This window comes from Salvelinus alpinus, chromosome 30 (assembly GCF_045679555.1).
Source record: "Salvelinus alpinus chromosome 30, SLU_Salpinus.1, whole genome shotgun sequence".
Taxonomy (NCBI): Eukaryota; Metazoa; Chordata; class Actinopteri; order Salmoniformes; family Salmonidae; genus Salvelinus; species Salvelinus alpinus.
Genome location: NC_092115.1, coordinates 39,040,576 through 39,059,634, shown reverse-complemented (window position 1 = coordinate 39,059,634; position 19,059 = coordinate 39,040,576). Strand labels below are relative to the sequence as shown.

Sequence of the window (19,059 nt, the reverse complement as noted above, 5' to 3'; positions counted from 1 at the left end):
TCAATTAGGTGTAACTACTGTCCAAAATAACCTGTTTCCATCAGGTTTGACAATTGTCCAAAATAACCTGTTTCCGTTAGTTGTAAATACTGTCCAAAATAACCTGTTTCCATTAGGTGCAACTACTGTCCAAAATAGCCTGCTTCCATTAGGTGTAACAATTGTCCAAAACACCCTGCTCCCATTAGGTGTGACTACTGGCCAAAATGACCAGCTTCCATTAGGTGTACCTACTGTCCAAAATAGCCTGCTTCCATTAGGTGTAACTACTGCCCAAAACAACCTGCTTCCATTAGGTGTAACAATTGTTCAAAATAACCAGCTTCCATTAGGTGTAACAATTGTCCGAAAAACCTGTTTCCATTAGGTGTAACTTCTAGCCGAAATAACGTGTATCTACTGTTCAAAAGAACCTGTTTCCATTAGGTGTAACTACCGTCCAAAACAACTTGCTTCCATTAGGTGGGACTACTGTCCAAAATAACCTGTTTCCATCAGGTTTGACAAATTCCAAAATAACCTGTTTCCGTTAGTTGTAAATACTGTCCAAAATAACCTTGTAGCATTAGGTGTACCTACTGTCCAAAATAGCCTGCTTCCATTAGGTGTACCTACTGTCCAAAACAACCTGCTTTCATTAGGTGTGACTACTGGCCAAAATAACCAGCTTCCATTAGGTGTAACTACTGTCCAAAATAACGTGTTTCCATTAGGTGTAATTACTGTCCAAAATAACCTGCTTCAATTAGGTTTGACAATTGTCCAAAATAACCTGTTTTCGTTAGTTGTAAATACTGTCCAAAATAATCTGTTTCCATTAGGTGTAAATACTGTCCAAAATAACCTGTTTCCGTTAGTTGTAAATTAGTTGTAAATACTGTCCAAAATAATCTGTTTCCATTAGGTGTAAATACTGTCCAAAATAACCCATTTCTATTAGGTGTAAATACTGTCCAAAATAACAGTTACACGTTTCAATTACGTGTAACTACTGTCCAAAATAACCCATTTCTATTAGGTGTAAATACTGTCCAAAATAACCTGTTTCAATTATGTGTAATTACTGTCCTAAATAACCTGTTTCCATCAGGTTTGAAAATTGTTCAAAATAACCTGTTTCTGTTAGTTGTAAATACTGTTCAAAATAACCTGGTAGCATTAGGTGTAACAAGTGTCCAAAATAACCTGTTTCCATTAGGTGTAACTACTGTCCAAAACAACCTGCTCCATTAGGTGTAACTACTGTCCAAAACAACCTGCTTCCATTAGGTGTAACAATAATCTGAAAAACCTGTTTCCATTAGGTGTAAATAATGTCCAAAACAACCTGCTTCCATTAGGTGTGACAAATGTCCAAAATAACCTGCTTCCATTAGGTGTAACAATTGTCCAAAATAACCAGCTTCCATTAGGTGTACCTAGTCTTCAAAATAACCTGTTTCCATTAGGTGTAACTACTGTCCAAAACAACTTGCTTCCATTAGGTGTGACTACTGTCCAAAATAACCTGCTTCAATTAGGTGTAACAATTGTCCAAAATAACCAGCTTCCATTAGGTGTACCTAGTGTTCAAAATAACCTGTTTCCATTAGGTGTAACTAACATCCAAAACAACTTGCTTCCATTAGGTGTGACTACTGTCCAAAATAACCTGCTTCAATTAGGTTCGACAATTGTCCAAAATAATCTGTTTCCATTAGTTGTAAATACTGTCCAAAATAACATGTTTCTATTAGGTGTCAATACTGTCCAAAATAACCTGTTTCCATTAGGTGTAATTACTGCCCAAAATAACCTGTTTCAATTAGTTGTAAATACTGTCCAAAATAACCTGTTTCCATTAGGTGTAAATACTGTCCATAATAACCTGTTTCCATTAGGTGCACCTACTGTCCAAAATAACATGTTTCCGATAGGTTTGACAATAGTCCAAAATAACATGTTTCCATTAGGAGTAAATCATGTCCATAATAACATGTTTCCATTAGGTGTAACTACTGTCCTAAAGAACCTGCTTCCATTGGGAGTAACTACTGTCCAAAATAACCTGTTTCAATTACGTGTAACTACTGTCCAAAATAACCTGTTTCCATCAGGTTTGACAATTGTTCAAAATAACCTGTTTCCGTTAGTTGTAAATACTGTCCAAAATAACCTGGTAGCATTAGGTGTACCTACTGTCCAAATCAACCTGCTGCCATTAGGTGGGACTACTGTCCTAAATAACCAGCTTCCATTTGGTGTAACTACTGTCCAAAATAACCTGGTAGCATTAGGTGTACCTACTGTCCAAAATAGCCTGCTTCCATTAGGTGTAACTACTGTCCAAAATAACCTGGTAGCATTAGGTGTACCTACTGGCCAAAATAACCAGCTTCCATTAGGTGTAACTACTGTCCAAAATAACGTGTTTCCATTAGGTGTAATTACTGTCCAAAATAACCTGCTTCAATTAGGTTTGACAATTGTCCAAAATAACCTGTTTCCGTTAGTTGTAAATACTGTCCAAAATAATCTGTTTCCATTAGGTGTAAATACTGTCCATAATAACCTGTTTCTATTAGGTGTAAATACTGTCCAAAATAACCTGTTTCCGTTAGTTGTAAATACTGTCCAAAATAATCTGTTTCAATTAGGTGTAAATACTGTCCAAAATAACCTGTTTCCATTAGGTGTACCTGCTGTCCAAAATAACATGTTTCCATTTGGTGTGACTACTGTCAAAAATAATCTGTTTCCATTAGGTTTGACAATAGTCCAAATAACCTGTTTCCATTAGGTGTAAATACTGTCCATAAGAACATGTTTCCATTAGGTGTAACTACTGTTCTAAAAAACCTGCTTCCATTAGGTGTAACTACTGTCCAAAAGAACCTGTTTCAATTAGGTGTAACTACTGTCCAAAATAACCTGTTTCCATCAGGTTTGACAATTGTCCAAAATAACCTGTTTCCGTTAGTTGTAAATACTGTCCAAAATAACCTGTTTCCATTAGGTGCAACTACTGTCCAAAATAGCCTGCTTCCATTAGGTGTAACAATTGTCCAAAACACCCTGCTCCCATTAGGTGTGACTACTGGCCAAAATGACCAGCTTCCATTAGGTGTACCTACTGTCCAAAATAGCCTGCTTCCATTAGGTGTAACTACTGCCCAAAACAACCTGCTTCCATTAGGTGTAACAATTGTTCAAAATAACCAGCTTCCATTAGGTGTAACAATTGTCCGAAAAACCTGTTTCCATTAGGTGTAACTTCTAGCCGAAATAACGTGTATCTACTGTTCAAAAGAACCTGTTTCCATTAGGTGTAACTACCGTCCAAAACAACTTGCTTCCATTAGGTGGGACTACTGTCCAAAATAACCTGTTTCCATCAGGTTTGACAAATTCCAAAATAACCTGTTTCCGTTAGTTGTAAATACTGTCCAAAATAACCTTGTAGCATTAGGTGTACCTACTGTCCAAAATAGCCTGCTTCCATTAGGTGTACCTACTGTCCAAAACAACCTGCTTTCATTAGGTGTGACTACTGGCCAAAATAACCAGCTTCCATTAGGTGTAACTACTGTCCAAAATAACGTGTTTCCATTAGGTGTAATTACTGTCCAAAATATCCTGTTTCCATTAGGTTTGACAATAGTCCTAAATAACCTGTTTTCATTAGGTGTAAATACTGTCCATAAGAACATGTTTCCATTAGGTGTAACTACTGTCCTAAAAAACCTGCTTCCATTAGGTGTAACTACTGTCCAAAATAACATGTTTCCGTTAGTTGTAAATTAGTTGTAAATACTGTCCAAAATAATCTGTTTCCATTAGGTGTAAATACTGTCCAAAATAACCCATTTCTATTAGGTGTAAATACTGTCCAAAATAACAGTTACACGTTTCAATTACGTGTAACTACTGTCCAAAATAACCCATTTCTATTAGGTGTAAATACTGTCCAAAATAACCTGTTTCAATTATGTGTAATTACTGTCCTAAATAACCTGTTTCCATCAGGTTTGAAAATTGTTCAAAATAACCTGTTTCTGTTAGTTGTAAATACTGTTCAAAATAACCTGGTAGCATTAGGTGTAACAAGTGTCCAAAATAACCTGTTTCCATTAGGTGTAACTACTGTCCAAAACAACCTGCTCCATTAGGTGTAACTACTGTCCAAAACAACCTGCTTCCATTAGGTGTAACAATAATCTGAAAAACCTGTTTCCATTAGGTGTAACTGCTAGCCAAAATAACATGTTTCCATTAAGTGTATCTACTGTTCAAAATCACCTGTTTCCATTAGGTGTAACCACCGTCCAAAACAACTTGCTTCCATTAGGTGTGACTACTGTCCAAAATAACCTGCTTCAATTAGATTTGACAATTGTCCAAAATAACCTGTTTCCGTTAGTTTTAAATACTGTCCAAAATAATCTGTTTCCATTAGGTGTAAATACTGTCCAAAATAAACTGTTTCTATTTGGTGTAAATACTGTCCAAAATAACCTGTTTCCATTAGGTGTACTTACTGCCCAAAATAACCCGTTTCCATTATTTGTAAATACTGTCCAAAATAACCTGTTTCCATTAGGTGTACCTACTGTCCAAAATAACATGTTTCCATTCGGTGTGACTACTGTCAAAAATATCCTGTTTCCATTAGGTTTGACAATAGTCCTAAATAACCTGTTTTCATTAGGTGTAAATACTGTCCATAAGAACATGTTTCCATTAGGTGTAACTACTGTCCTAAAAAACCTGCTTCCATTAGGTGTAACTACTGTCCAAAATAACATGTTTCCGTTAGTTGTAAATACTGTCCAAAATAACCTGTTTCCATTAGGTGCAACTACTGTCCAAAATAGCCTGCTTCCATTAGGTGTAACAATTGTCCAAAACAACCTGCTCCCATTAGGTGTGACTCCTGGCCAAAATGACCAGCTTCCATTAGGTGTACCTACTGTTCAAAATAGCCTGCTTCCATTAGGTGTAACTACTGTCCAAAACAACCTGCTTCCTTTAGGTGTAACAATTGTTCAAAATAACCAGCTTCCATTAGGTGTAACAATTGTCCGAAAAACCTGTTTCCATTAGGTGTAACTTCTAGCCAAAATAACGTGTATCTACTGTTCAAAAGAACCTGTTTCCATTAGGTGTAACTACCGTCCAAAACAACTTGCTTCCATTAGGTGTGACTACTGTCCAAAATAACCTGCTTCAATTAGGTTTGACAATTGTTCAAAATAACCTGTTTCTGTTAGTTGTAAATACTTTCCAAAATAACCTGTTTCCATTAGGTGTAAATACTGTCCATATGAACCTGTTTCCATTATGTGTACCTATTGTCCAAAATTGCCTGCTTCCATTAGGTGTAACTACTGTCCAAAACAACCTGCTTCCATTAGGTATTGCTACTGTCCAAAATACCTTGTTTCCATTGGGTTTGACAATTGTCAAAAATAACCTGTTTCTATTAGGTGTAAATACTGTCCATAAGAATCTGTTTCCATTAGGTGTACCGACTATCCAAAACGACCTGTTTCTGTTAGGTGTAACTACTGTCCAAAAAAAACTATTTCCAGCATGGCTGGGTTATGGGTTGATGTCACTGTGCAGAGTTGGGCAGGGCACCCATGCAAGCACACACACACACTCACATACACAGACACACAGAAATACACAGGCAACCCTCATCCATACATTGATCCATAACCCTCCTGCTATATGGGGATTACCACCCGGGTATATAAGCGCTGTCTGAGAGAGGACACCACAAGACCTGTGTTGCATTTGTAACTGATAACAAGGATAGATAAAACTCAGGTCTTTGAATAAAAGTTATTATCAAGTTATTTATCTAGTGATGTTGGGCAGTGGTAACCAAGCGTGTTCCCCCACTCTTGCCCCTCCGTGCAACACCCTAGGGTTCCTGCAGAAGAATAACAGTCTAGGGGAGGAAGGCCGGCTCGCAGGCTCGCTCTCAGAACGCCAGAAGAACCTGTTCTCCTGTGTCAACAGCGACCGGGATACGCGCTTCCGCCGCACTGAGACCGATTTCTCCAACATGTTTGCGAGAGGTAAGAGAAGTTTATTCTTGCCAGACTTTCAATATAGGCCTACTCTTTTTTATCTTTCATTTTCTAGACATAGTGAACGCTGGTCTAGACCTACAATGTTGTTTGTTTGTTATAGCCGTTACAGGCCCCCTTATCTATGAGGGAATCCAGCCTCTACATACATTTGTTTTTGTTTTGTAAATGCTTTTCCCCTAATTCTTCTAGATTTACTTCCCGCCAAAAATGGAGAAGAGGCGACTATGCAGTTCTTATTGGAACTTGTGGACATCCTCACCAACTACGTCAGGAAGACGTTCGACCGTTCCACCAAGGTTCTGGACTTCCACCATCCGCATCAGCTGCTCGAGGGCATGGAGGGATTCAACCTCGAGCTCTCTGACCAGCCAGAGTCCCTTGAGCAGATCCTTGTGGACTGCAGGGACACGCTCAAGTACGGCGTGCGAACAGGTACGTACTGTACACCATAGACCACTAAACTGGCCACAACATAATCCCGTGAAATATGTTACAAGTTTTAGACCAGATGTTTGCTTTTCATGCTTTTAGGACAGTTTTTGTGTGTATAACTTTTCTATTCTTTGTATTTCTTATAAAATCAGTTCTCTCACCAAGCCAGGCAGACTAAAAGCTTTTCATTGGAAAAAGCCTTAACTTATAAAGCTAATTAAGATAGGCTGTTATTTCTCTCCTTCGTTAATTGGAAATTAGATTAGAAATAAAGACAGTAAATTCTGCTCTTTAAAGCTACTTTCCAATCCAAAACAAACAAGATTGCTGTACGCTTAAATGGTTAGGTTATATGAAACTAAACCAACCTATATAGTAGGACTATAGCCTATAATATTTTTATATTGTATAGGCTATCTGGAAGTGTTTAATGCACTGTTTTATTGAACATATTGCATGTCATGTTTTTCACGTTAATTAGTGCATTGGGCTACAATATGTTTTATCTTTGTCACGGTCATCTGCTAGTGTTAACACCACATGAGCAAAATGGAATTCTACACAAAACCATTTAAGCATAAGCTTTTCCCTCGATAGGCTACAACCAATCACAATGACGGGTTGCTATTCCCCTGGTAATTCTGTTGACAACCTCTTCTCCTTCTCTCTTCTTATTAAACCAAGTACCGCCGGCAGGGATGCAAGCCTGCATGTGCTTTTACAAGCCGTTAGGAACAACAACACTCAAGCTGTCCCTTGGGTTTTCCTTCCTAAAGACCTTTAGCTTAAATCATTTATCATTTACACACACAAGGTGATGATAGCTAAGAAAAAATTGTCTGTGTTAATTAGCTTACCGCAGTTGATTCCCATGCCTTCATTCCAATGACTCTCTGTCCACGGTACTGCACTATGCCAACAGAGAGGGAGCAAATCCGCTTCGCCTTTCATATCTCCGATATTGCGCTCTTCAACCAGTCAGTCAGTCTTTCAGTCAGTCCGTCTAGGGGGCTACATGACATACAGTTGAAGTCGGAAATTGACTTACACCTTAGCCAAATACATTTAATCTCAGTTTTTCACAATTCCTGACATTGAGTCCTAGTAAAAATTCCCTGTCTTAGGTCAGTTAGGATCACCACTTTATTTTAAGAATGTGAAATGTCAGAATAATAGTAGAGAATAATAGAAATGATTTGTTTCAGCTTTAATTTCTTTCATCGCATTCCCAGTGGGTCAGAAGTTTACATACACTCAATTAGTATTTGGTAGCATTGCCTTTAAATTGTTTAACTTGGGTCAAACATTTCGGGTAGCCTTCCACAAGCTCCCCACGATAAGTTGGGTGCATTTTGGTCCATTCCTCCTGACAGAGCTGGTGTAACTGAGTCAGGTTTGTAGGCCTCCTTGCTCACACATGCTTTTTCAGTTCTGCCCATAAATTTTCTAGAGGATTGAGGTCAGGGCTTTGTGATGGCCACTCCAATACCTTGACTTTGTTGTTCTTAAGCCATTTTGCCACAACTTTGGAAGTATGCTTGGGGTCATTGTCCATTTGGAAGACCCATTTGCGACCAAGCTTTAACTTCCTAACTGATGTCTTGAGATGTTGCTTCAATATATCCACATAATTTTCCTACCTCATGATGCCATCTATTTTGTGAAGTGCACCAGTCCCTCCTGCAGCAAATCACCCCCACAACATGATGCTGCCACCCCCGTGCTCCACGGTTGGGATGGTGTTCTTCGGGCTTGCAAGCCTCCCCCTTTTTCCTCCAAAGATATTGATGGTCATTATGACCAAACAGTTCTATTTTTGTTTCATCAGACCAGAGGACATTTCTCCAAAAAGTACAATCTTTGTCCCCATGTGCAGTTGCAAACCGTAGTCTGGCTTTTTTATGGCGGTTTTGGAGCAGTGGCTTCTTCATTGCTGAGCGGCCTTTCAGGTTATGTCGATATAGGACTCGTTTTACTGTGGATATAGATACTTTTAGATATAGATACCGGTTTCCTCCAGCATCTTCACAAGGTCCTTTGCTGTTGTTCTGGGATTGATTTGCACTTTTCGCACCAAAGTACGTTCATCTCTAGGAGACAGAGCGCGTCTCCTTCCTGAGCGTTATGACGGCTGTGTGGTCCCATGGTGTTTATATTTGCGTACTAATGTTTGTACAGATGAACGTGGTACCTTCAGGTGTTTGAAAATTGCTCCCAAGGATGAACCAGACTTGTGGAGGTCTACAATTTTTGTTCTGAGGTCTTGGCTGATTTCTTTTGATTTTCCCATGATGTCAAGCAAAGAGGCACTGAGTTTGAAGATAGGCCTTGAAATACATTCACAGGTACACCTCCAATTGACTCAAATTATGTCAATTATCCTATCAGAAGCTTCTAAAGCCATGACATCCTTTTCTGGAATTTTCCAAGCTGTTTAAAGGCGCCGTCAACTTAGTGTATGTAAACTTCTGACCAACTGGAATTGTGATACAGTGAATTATAAGTGAAATAATCTGTCTGTAAACAATTGTTGGAAAAATTACTCGTGTCATGCACAAAGTAAATGTCCTAACCAACTTGCCAAAACTATAGTTTGTTAACAAAAAAATTGTGGTAGGTTGAAAACGAGTTTTAATGACTCCAACCTAAGTGTATGTAAACTTCCGACTTCAACTGTAAATACAACAGTAGTAGCCTAGTGATGATGATTGTTGTTTGTTTAATATCTTTCAAACTTACACTTCAAGCTTTGTGAGCATCTTCATGTGAATTCAGACAAAGTGGTTGTCATGTAACCTTGTTATCAGTGGATACGTGCTTTGTGTCCCCAGTATAGTTTCTCTGCACCTCCAGGGCAAATGTTTCACTGCGGCTCGGGACACAATAGGAATACAGAGAAGAGTGAATGTGGTTTGTTTTAATAGCAGAAAAGAACACACACACTGTTTCAGCCCCCAGGGCGAAGAAAACACGGAGTGTTTTTATAAGGTTATAGAAACCATCCAGGCAAATATTCCACTATGTTCTTTTGTTTCTTTAGGAACCTTTATTTAATCCAGGAAGTCCCATTGAGATAGAATCTCTCATCTCTCTCTCTTTGTGTCCCAGGTCATCCGCGGTTCTTCAACCAGCTCTCTACTGGGCTGGACATCATTGGGCTGGCTGGAGAGTGGCTCACATCTACAGCCAACACCAACATGTGAGACATACACTGCTGTGTGTGTGTGTGTGTGTGTGTGTGTGTGTGTGTGTGTGTGTGTGTGTGTGTGTGTGTGTGTGTGTGTGTGTGTGTGTGTGTGTGTGTGTGTGTGTGTGTGTGTGCGTGTGATGTGGACATCACAGTGCTGGCTAGCTAACGTTTGCTGGAAAGCCCCCGTGGGTTGTGATTGACATTTAAAGGATTTCCGCCATGTAGCAAAAAATATAATAAAATCATTATTTCTCAGGAAGTCTGGTTCCCCTCAGACCTGCTCAGTACAGAATCGGAATCGGAAATCTTTAACCTCTGGGGTTAAACAAAGGCCAGGGCCTCTGATTGGTTAGGTCAAAGGTGTTTAAAATGAAGTTCATATAAGACCGTTGTATACAATTTTGGTTTTGACCTGACTGATGTTGGCATTGTACCAACCGTGTATCGAACAGTAGGCCTGAATACTGTACATCTCAGATAACACACACACACACACACGCCCCACGGGCTGGTTATTGAACATTGATCAGAACTCAGTTTTAGTTGGTGGCCCACTCTGACAGAGGGCATGAAGCTCTGCAGAGCTAAACAACACAGGATACAGGACACACAATACAGGACTGGGCTACAAGAGAGAATGCAATGACAACACATATGTAGAGAGGAGAAACGGGTTAATAACTTAATAGTAATACAGGACCGTGAAAGACCAAATAAATAACAAAGAGAAATGACTACAACATTACAAGAGAGAGCAAGCAGGGCAATGCCAGAGCTGCAAGAGAGAAATACACATACAAGAGAGATCACAGACAATACATGATTATAAACTGGGTGGTTCGAGCCTTGAATGCTAATTGGCTGACAGCCGTGGTATATCAGACTGTATACCACAGGTATGACGAAACGTTTATTTTTACTGCTCTAATTACGTTGGTAACCAGTTTATAATAGCAATACTGCAGCTCGGGGGGTTGTGACAAATGGCAGATATACCTCGGCTAAGGGCTGTGTCCAGGCACTCCGCGTTGCATCATGCATAAGACCCTTAGCCGTGGTATATTGGCCATATACCACACCTCCTCAGACCTTATTGCTTAATTATAAACTGTGTGGTTTGAGCCCTGAATTCTGATTGGCTGACAGCCATGGTATATATATATATATATATTCCTTTTATTTAATTTTTTTATTTTACCTTTATTTAACTAGGCAAGTCAGTTAAGAACAAATTCTTATTTTCAATGACAGCCTAGGAACAGTGGGTTAACTGCTTTGTTCAGGGACAGTCGTGACTAAGAACAGCCCTTAGCTGTGGTATATTGGCCATATATCACACCCCCTCGGGCCTTATTGCTTTATTAGAACACAGGATTTTGAGAGACCAGACATGTTCATTAATGGTAATAAAACAAGAAGAATTCAAGATCAGAGTTTGATAGTAACAGAACAAGATTGAAAAGAAGAGACGCTTCACTTCTTTCTTAAACATTAGCTTAGGCAATCACCCTGCTTGGAAAACTCCATCTCATCTCTCGGTTGGAAACTTGGAACCATGCCGAGAGAGAGAGACTCAGAGAGCAGGAACACTAAATTGTGATACACACACACACACACACACACACACACACACACACACACACACACACACACACACACACACACACACACACACACACACACACACACACACACACACACACACCAGTTCAGCCTGGCCCAGATTCAGGAGATAGTGTTAACGCCCCATTGACTGCAGGCTCATTGTGAGCTGGTCTTAGCAGATAGCCCAGCTGGGCCCCACACACAATGGCCGCCCGGCGGCACTGAAAATCCTGTCACACTCAGCGACTGACTGCCCCGGCTCCCTGTGGAGGACTCATTCTGGCTCTATTGTCCCTGTAGATAAAGACTGATTTTCCTTTGCACTTGCACACACAAACACACACACACACACATGCACACAACTGACACAATGGTGCTCAGAGTCACTTAGGGGGTCTGGGTTGGGGATAATATGAGGGCATTTAGGGGCTGTCCCATAGGACAGGCAGGTGACTGAAGGGTAATTTTCACCCTGAAAAGACCAATGATTGGCTGTGATTGTGATAATGATCGCCATTATAGATATTATTGCCCGAGATTAGGAAAAATGATTATCCTTTGTTCTCAGCCAAAATCGGCAGATTTGTCAAAATATTCTGTCTTCCTTATATAAGATTGTGCTCTGCTTGTAAGTAAGGCAAATAGGATGTTCTAACAGTGACATTTTGTAATATGGTTACAACATTTAGTCTGTGTTTTTCTGAGTCATTGAGCCCTTTAGTATAATATATATATATACAGTATACACACACACACACACACACACACACACAGTACCAGTCAAGAGTATGGACACACCTACTCATTCCAGGGTTTTACTTTATTTTTACTATATTCTACATTGTAGAATAATAGTGAAGACATCACAACTATGAAATAACATATATGGAATATTTTAGTAACCAAAAATTAAAAATTGTTAAACAAATAAAAATATATTTCATATTTGAGATTCTTCAAAGTAGCCACCATTTACCTTTACCTTATTAATGCGTCTTTCCTTCTTAATGCGTTTGAGCCAATCAGTTGTGTTGTGACAAGGTAGGGGTGGTATACAGAAGATAGCCATATTTGGTAATCAGCTCAAATAAACAAAGAGAAACGACAGTACATCATTACTTTAAGACATGAAGGTCAGTCAAATTTCAAGAACGTTGAAAGTTTCTTCAAGTGCAGTCGCAAAAACCATCAAGCGCTGTAATGAAACTGGCTCTCATGAGGACCGCCACAGGAAAGGAAGACCCAGAGTTACCTCTGCTGCAGAGGATAAGTTCATTTGAGTTAACTGCCCCTCAGATTGCAGCCCAAATAAATGCTTCACAGAGCTCAAGTAACAGACACATCTCGACATTAACTGTGCATAGGAGACTGCGTGAATCAGGCCTTCATGGTCGAATTGCTGAAAAGAAACCACTACTAAAGGACAGCAATAATAATAAGAGACTTGCTTGGCCAAGAAACACGAGCAATGGACATTAGACCAGTGGATATCTGTCCTTTGGTCTGATGAGTCCAAATTGGAGATTTTTGGTTCCAACTATCGTGTCTTTGTGAGACGCAGAGTAGGTGAACGGATGATCTCTGCATATGTGGTTCCCATCGTGAAGCATGGAGGAGGAGGTGTGATGTTGTGGGGTGCTTGCTGGTGACACTGTTGTGATTTATTTAGAATTCAAGGTTTAACACTTTTTTGGTTACTACATGATTCCATATGTGTTATTTCATAGTTTTGATGTCTTCACTATTATTATACAATGCAGAAAATAGTGAAAATAAAGAAAAACCCTTGAATGATATGGTTTGCCTGGTACTGTATATATATATATATATTGCCTGCTAATATTGTACAATCTGTGTGTCGCTTCATTGGCCTGGGCTATTCATTGTTTGAATTGAAGACCAGATTGATCTCAGTTTGTCAGTCAGAGTTGCCAATCATTGAAAAAAAAAAAAAAGCCCCGGGACCTATGATTTCTTAAGCCGGCCATGTGTGTGTGTGTGTGTGTGTGTGTGTGTGTGTGTGTGTGTGTGTGTGTGTGTGTGTGTGTGTGTGTGTGTGTGTGTGTGTGTGTGTGTGTGTGTGTGTGTGTGTGTGTGTGTGTGTGTGTGTGTGTGTGTGTGTGTGTGTCTGTCTGTCTGTCTGTCTGTCTGTCTGTCTGTCTGTCTGTCTGTCTGTCTGTCTTGTCTTGTCTTGTCTGTCTGTCTGTCTGTCTGTCTGTCTGTCTTGTCTGTAATTAGGGCCCGTCAGTCATAATCTGTGCTGGTGTATTGACTGGCACCTAATGTTCTAATCAAACTCTCTCCAGGATGGCTGCTACAACCAGAATAAATGCACATTAATTATAGGGCTGCTGCCGAGATTTATCTATCTCGCTCTCTCTCTCTCGCTCTTTCTCTCTCTCCCTCTCTCTCTCTCCCTCTCTGTTCTCTCGCTCTCATTCTCATTTGCTCTCCCTTTACTTTTCTCTCCCTCCTTCCTCCTTCTTCTTGGGGCGGCAGGTAGCCTAGTGGTTAGAGCGTTGGGCAGTAACTGAAAGGTTGCTAGATTGAATCCCTGAGCTGACAGGGTAAAAATCTGTCGTTCTGCCCCTGAACAAGGCAGTTAACCTACTGTTCCTAGGCCGTCATTGTAAATAAGAATTTGTTCTTAACTGGCTTGCCTAGTTACATAAAGTTTTTTTTTTAAATGCTCTCTTCCCCCCACTACCCTCTTTGCCACAAATGTCTTCCATTCCTCTCTCGGCCATGTCTTATTCCCCTTCCCCTCTCTCTTCCTCCCCTCTTCTGTGTGTATTTGTGTGTCTGTCAGTGCGGCTCCCCTGTCCCCAGATGATGAGGTGAGGGCTGTGAAGGGTAGAAGAGGGGTTGTGTGTGTGTTGTGTAACTGGCCTTGTTACACAGTAGTGGTGCTTTCCCAATGAGATTTACCCCCAAAACTAGTGTGCTGCTAATGTGATCATGTTTCCATCAGGAGTGTGACACTAAAGACTTGTGACGAGCAGAATCAACAGCCTTTGCATCATTCAAGACTTTTGCTTTTGTGAGAAGGTGTCAAAGTTCACAGTTAGCCATTGTTATGTAAATGCTAGCTGAAATATACCCAGGGCCTTGCCTTGGCTCCAATTTAGTCCACCAGAGCTATGGCGAAACACGGGTGCCGGCACTCGTAAGTGGAAACAGAATAGTCTGAGCCTTTTGGGTAAAACTCTGGGGTAAATTGTCATTGGAAATGCACCAGTAGGTGGAGGGGTGAGAGAGGCGGGGAAGGAAGGGGAAGGATGTGGGGAGGTCAGGCATCAGAGGTACATAGCCTTAGGGCCACAAAATTCACACAACCCAACCCAGAGTCGCTTACAAATGTCATAGATCCTTTCAGTCAACCAGAGATTTTGCCCTCTCTTTCTGAAATGATCAGATCACAACATCTCAGCCAGGGTGGGGCTCAATTTAGAATGTTTGAATTGACTCCCGTTCAACTCATTGAAATTTGAATTGAATTGGCCACTCCCCACAGGATGTAGAAGTTTAATTTGAATAACAGGAAGTAGAATTCAATTCAGTGCATTTCAAATGAATTCCACTCAGTCATAGAACATGAGAGTTTCATTGAATCTTAAAGGTCACACTTCCAGATACCAAAGAATATATCACTTTCCTCTGGAAACAATGCTCATACTGTATACCTTTTAACCTTAGTGCTTAGAATAGACTATTCTTTTTCCACCAACCATTTCATTTGTTTTGCTTCTTTTTGAAGGCCTCGGGGTCAACTTGAGGGTTAAACTAATGCATTCTGGGAAATGTTGTATTTTCCCCATATTGAAAAATGTAAGTGATTAATTAAATATAGTAACTTAGAATATTCGTATCACAGGAGGTTGGTGGCACCTTAATTGGGGAGGGCAGACTTGTGATTATCGCTGGAGCGGAATTGGTGGAATGGTATCAAATACATCAAATAGATGGTTTCCATGTGTTTGATGCCATTCCATTAGCTCTGTTACAGCCATTATTATGAGCCGTCCTCCCCTCAGCAGCCTCCACTGATTCGCATACAAGTTTTGTCTTCCTTGACCATTAATTTGAAGATTAATTTCAATTTTTTTCAACAATATTTTATATGCATGTATATAACGACCTGTTTGATGTTTTATGTACAAGATGTATATTTGTATAGACTACACATAATGTGGAATAGAAGAGGCATTTCATTGAGTTTCACTGAATTCAATTGTTTTTCCATTGATTCAAATTTGAATTGTGATTCTGTGTCCTGTTTACTACTTCAATTCAAATGTAATTCAAATTCAAGAATTTAATTTATGAAGCATTCTCAATTCAATTCTGAAATGAGCCAAACCCTGATCTCAATATTCAATAGAGGTTGAAACAAAAGCCTCTCTGTTGTCATCTCCCTCTGTCTCTACATCTGCATCTTGTCTTCCCTTTTCTCTCCATTCCATTGGTTCCACATCTGTGCTCCCTCTCTCTCTCCTTCGCTCTCTCCTTCATTCTCTCTTCCTCTTCCTCCACTCTGAAGCAGGAAATAGATTTGGGGCTAAAGCCTTCTTATCTCTCCCCAACACAAGCCCCCCCCCTCCCTCCCCCCTTCCTCCCTCCCTCCCTCCCTCAATCCCTCCCTCCCTCCCTCCCTCCCTCCCTCCTCACACACACACACACACACACACACACACACACACACACACACACACACACACACACACACACACACACACACACACACACACACACACACACACACACCCTTCAGCCAGTCGCATCAAAGCCTCTGTTGTGATTGACAGAATTGACAGATAGCCATCAGAGCTTTGTGTGCTTTAATTAAACGCTGACTGATACTTTAAAGGGATTTGAATATGAATGTCTGTTCCCTGTCTCATATCAGGCAGATTTTAATTAGTTCAACTCTGTCAGCAAAATTTGCTTGTGTGCGTAAATGTGTGTGTGTGTGTGTGTGTGTGTGTGTGTGAGGCTAATTTAATGGAACGTTGAGTCCATAGGGTCGTCTTGCAGTTCTAGCAGTAGCTCTGGGTCCTCAGCTCAGTTTAGCCGTGCAAAAATAACATCCTTGAATATGTTTAACATTTGTTCACCTGAAGTAAAGTCTTAGCTGGAACGTAGGAAAAGGGTCAAAGGTCTATGTGACCGAAATATTTTAAGTGAAATGTTGCAATAAATATTGTTTTGAGTGAATTGATAGTTGTGTGAATTGATTGATTCGTGTATTAATATATTGACCGGCAGGTTCACCTATGAGATCGCTCCAGTGTTTGTCCTGATGGAGCAGCTGACGCTGAAGAAGATGAGAGAGATGATAGGCTGGCCCTCAGGAGAGGGGGACGGCATATTCTCACCAGGTATGTAGGATATGGTGTGTGTGTGTGTGTGTGTGTGTGTGTGTGTGTGTGTGTGTGTGTGTGTGTGTGTGTGTGTGTGTGTGTGTGTGTGTGTGTGTGTGTGTGTGTGTGTGTGTGTGTGTGTGTGTGTGTGTGTGTGTGTGTGTGTGTGTGTGCAGGCATACAGTATGTGAGTACGTTATGTGTGTTACTACATGTCCGATTCTGTTTGATATCTTTTCAATATAGAAGTGATCATGTACAACAGGACTGGATACCTTTATTGTCCTGTCATGTGGAAATGTATCATTGGATAGTGCGAAAATCAGGTGGTCATGTCTGCCTGTATTGGACTAGCTGCTGTCCAGGGTCCTGTACTGACCAGTCATTTTCTCTCTGTCCACAGGTGGTGCCATCTCTAACATGTACAGTGTGATGATCGCTCGCTACAAGTACTTCCCTGAGGTCAAGACCAAGGGCATGTCTGCCGCTCCCCGCCTGGTGCTTTTCACATCAGAACATGTACGTCACACGCACACGCGCACACACACACACACACACACACTCACAAGCAAAAACACACTCTGAAGAAATCCTCAATAATGTTGGTTTTAAGTTGTTTAAGTTCCTGTATTTTCCTGTAATCCCACAGAGCCACTACTCTATCAAGAAGGCAGGGGCAGCTCTGGGCTTTGGCTCAGAGAACGTGGTCCTGCTGAGCACAGATGAGAGGTACACTACAGCTACACACAAAGGTCGCACCTGACCCACTGTAGATATACATTAAGATAGATCAGCTAATTCTCTGTTCCTGTTCTTTCTCAGGGGGAGAGTTATTCCTGCTGATCTAGAAGCTAAGATCCTCGATGTCAAGCAGAAGGTGATTCTCTCTCTCCTTCCCTCTGTCTCTGTATCTCTCTCTCTGTCTCTCTCTGTCTATCTATCTCTTTTTGTCTCTCTCTGTCTGTCCGTCCGTCCGTCTCTCTCTCTCTCTCTCTCTCTCTTTCTCTCTCTGTTTCTTACATGAAGGGTTATGTCACTTTGCGACTCCTGTGATATTGTGTTCCTCCAGGGTTATCATCCACTGTTTGTGAACGCTACAGCTGGTTCCACTGTTTACGGAGCATTTGACCCCATCAATGAGATCGCTGACATCTGCGAGAAATACAACATGTGGTTGCACGTAGACGTGAGTACAGTGTGTGTGTGTGTGTGTGTGTGTGTGTGTGTGTGTTTGGGGACAATATATTTTTTTCCTATTGTTCTAATGGTAAGTGTGTTCTTTTTCCAGGGTGCATGGGGAGGTGGTCTCCTGATGTCCAGGAAGCATCGCCATAAGTTCAGCGGCGTGGTGAGGTACTGACACACACACACAAGCACACACACCCACACACTCCTTAATTCACACAACAAACACAGTAACGACTGCTGTTCCTCTTTTAGGGCTAACTCTGTCACGTGGAATCCTCACAAGATGATGGGAGTGCCTCTACAGTGTTCTGCCATCCTGGTCAGAGAGAAGGTCAGGACAAACACACACACACACGTACACACACACACACACACACACACACACACACACACACACACACACACACACACACACACACACACACACACACACACACACACACACACACACACACACACACACACACACACACACACACACAGACACTCTCACTCTCTATATAACCCTGTTATTTCTCTCTGTAGGGTATTCTGGCGGGCTGTAACTCGATGTGCGCAGGGTACCTGTTCCAGCCTGATAAACAGTATGATGTCAGCTATGACACGGGTGACAAAGCCATCCAGTGTGGGCGCCACGTTGACATCTTTAAGTTCTGGCTCATGTGGAAGGCCAAGGTGAGTCAATGTTACATGAATCTAGTATTTGGTCATATCCAGGCTTCTAATTACATATAGACCCCAATGGGGTTTCAACACTTATAGGAATGCCCTGCTGTCCCCAGCCAGCACCTCTGTATTTTCAGCTCTTATTAATCATTGTAATATTTATCTTTTTTTCCGCAGGGCACCGTAGGATTTGAGCAGCACATTGACAAGTGTCTGGACCTGTCTCAGTACCTCTACGACAAGATCAGAAACAGAGAGGGATACGAGATGGTGTTCGAGGGAGTGGTAAGCAACTGTCCTAGTTTTTCCTTTCCTCCCTCAGTCACCCCCCCCCCCCTTCCTTCCACAGCCGCAGGGAAGTAGGGGTGCTGAAAGAATTATAGTAATAAAACAAATCCTTAATTAAGGTCCAAATATTCTAAATGTGTGTCTTCTCTCCGTAGCCCCAGCACACCAATGTGTGTTTCTGGTACATTCCACCCAGCCTGAGAGGCATGGAACACAACAGCAAAGAGTATCGAGAGAAACTTCACAAGGT

At 41.1% G+C, this 19,059-nt stretch overlaps 1 protein-coding gene across 4 annotated transcripts in view; it reads left to right on the top strand.

Moving 5' to 3' along the window:
* LOC139560456 (glutamate decarboxylase 1-like) overlaps window positions 1–19,059 on the top strand; it is a 39,135-nt gene that overhangs the window by 17,986 nt on the left and 2,090 nt on the right. For all 4 annotated transcript variants that reach the window (XM_071377257.1, XM_071377255.1, XM_071377254.1 and 1 more), the window contains 13 exons: window positions 5,913–6,065; window positions 6,270–6,512; window positions 9,621–9,711; window positions 16,573–16,685; window positions 17,071–17,186; window positions 17,317–17,396; window positions 17,490–17,544; window positions 17,737–17,853; window positions 17,956–18,020; window positions 18,108–18,186; window positions 18,381–18,530; window positions 18,699–18,806; window positions 18,965–19,057. In XM_071377257.1, the coding sequence (XP_071233358.1) occupies window positions 5,913–6,065; window positions 6,270–6,512; window positions 9,621–9,711; window positions 16,573–16,685; window positions 17,071–17,186; window positions 17,317–17,396; window positions 17,490–17,544; window positions 17,737–17,853; window positions 17,956–18,020; window positions 18,108–18,186; window positions 18,381–18,530; window positions 18,699–18,806; window positions 18,965–19,057 (1,463 nt within the window). The remainder of the gene's footprint in view (window positions 1–5,912; window positions 6,066–6,269; window positions 6,513–9,620; window positions 9,712–16,572; window positions 16,686–17,070; window positions 17,187–17,316; window positions 17,397–17,489; window positions 17,545–17,736; window positions 17,854–17,955; window positions 18,021–18,107; window positions 18,187–18,380; window positions 18,531–18,698; window positions 18,807–18,964; window positions 19,058–19,059) is intronic.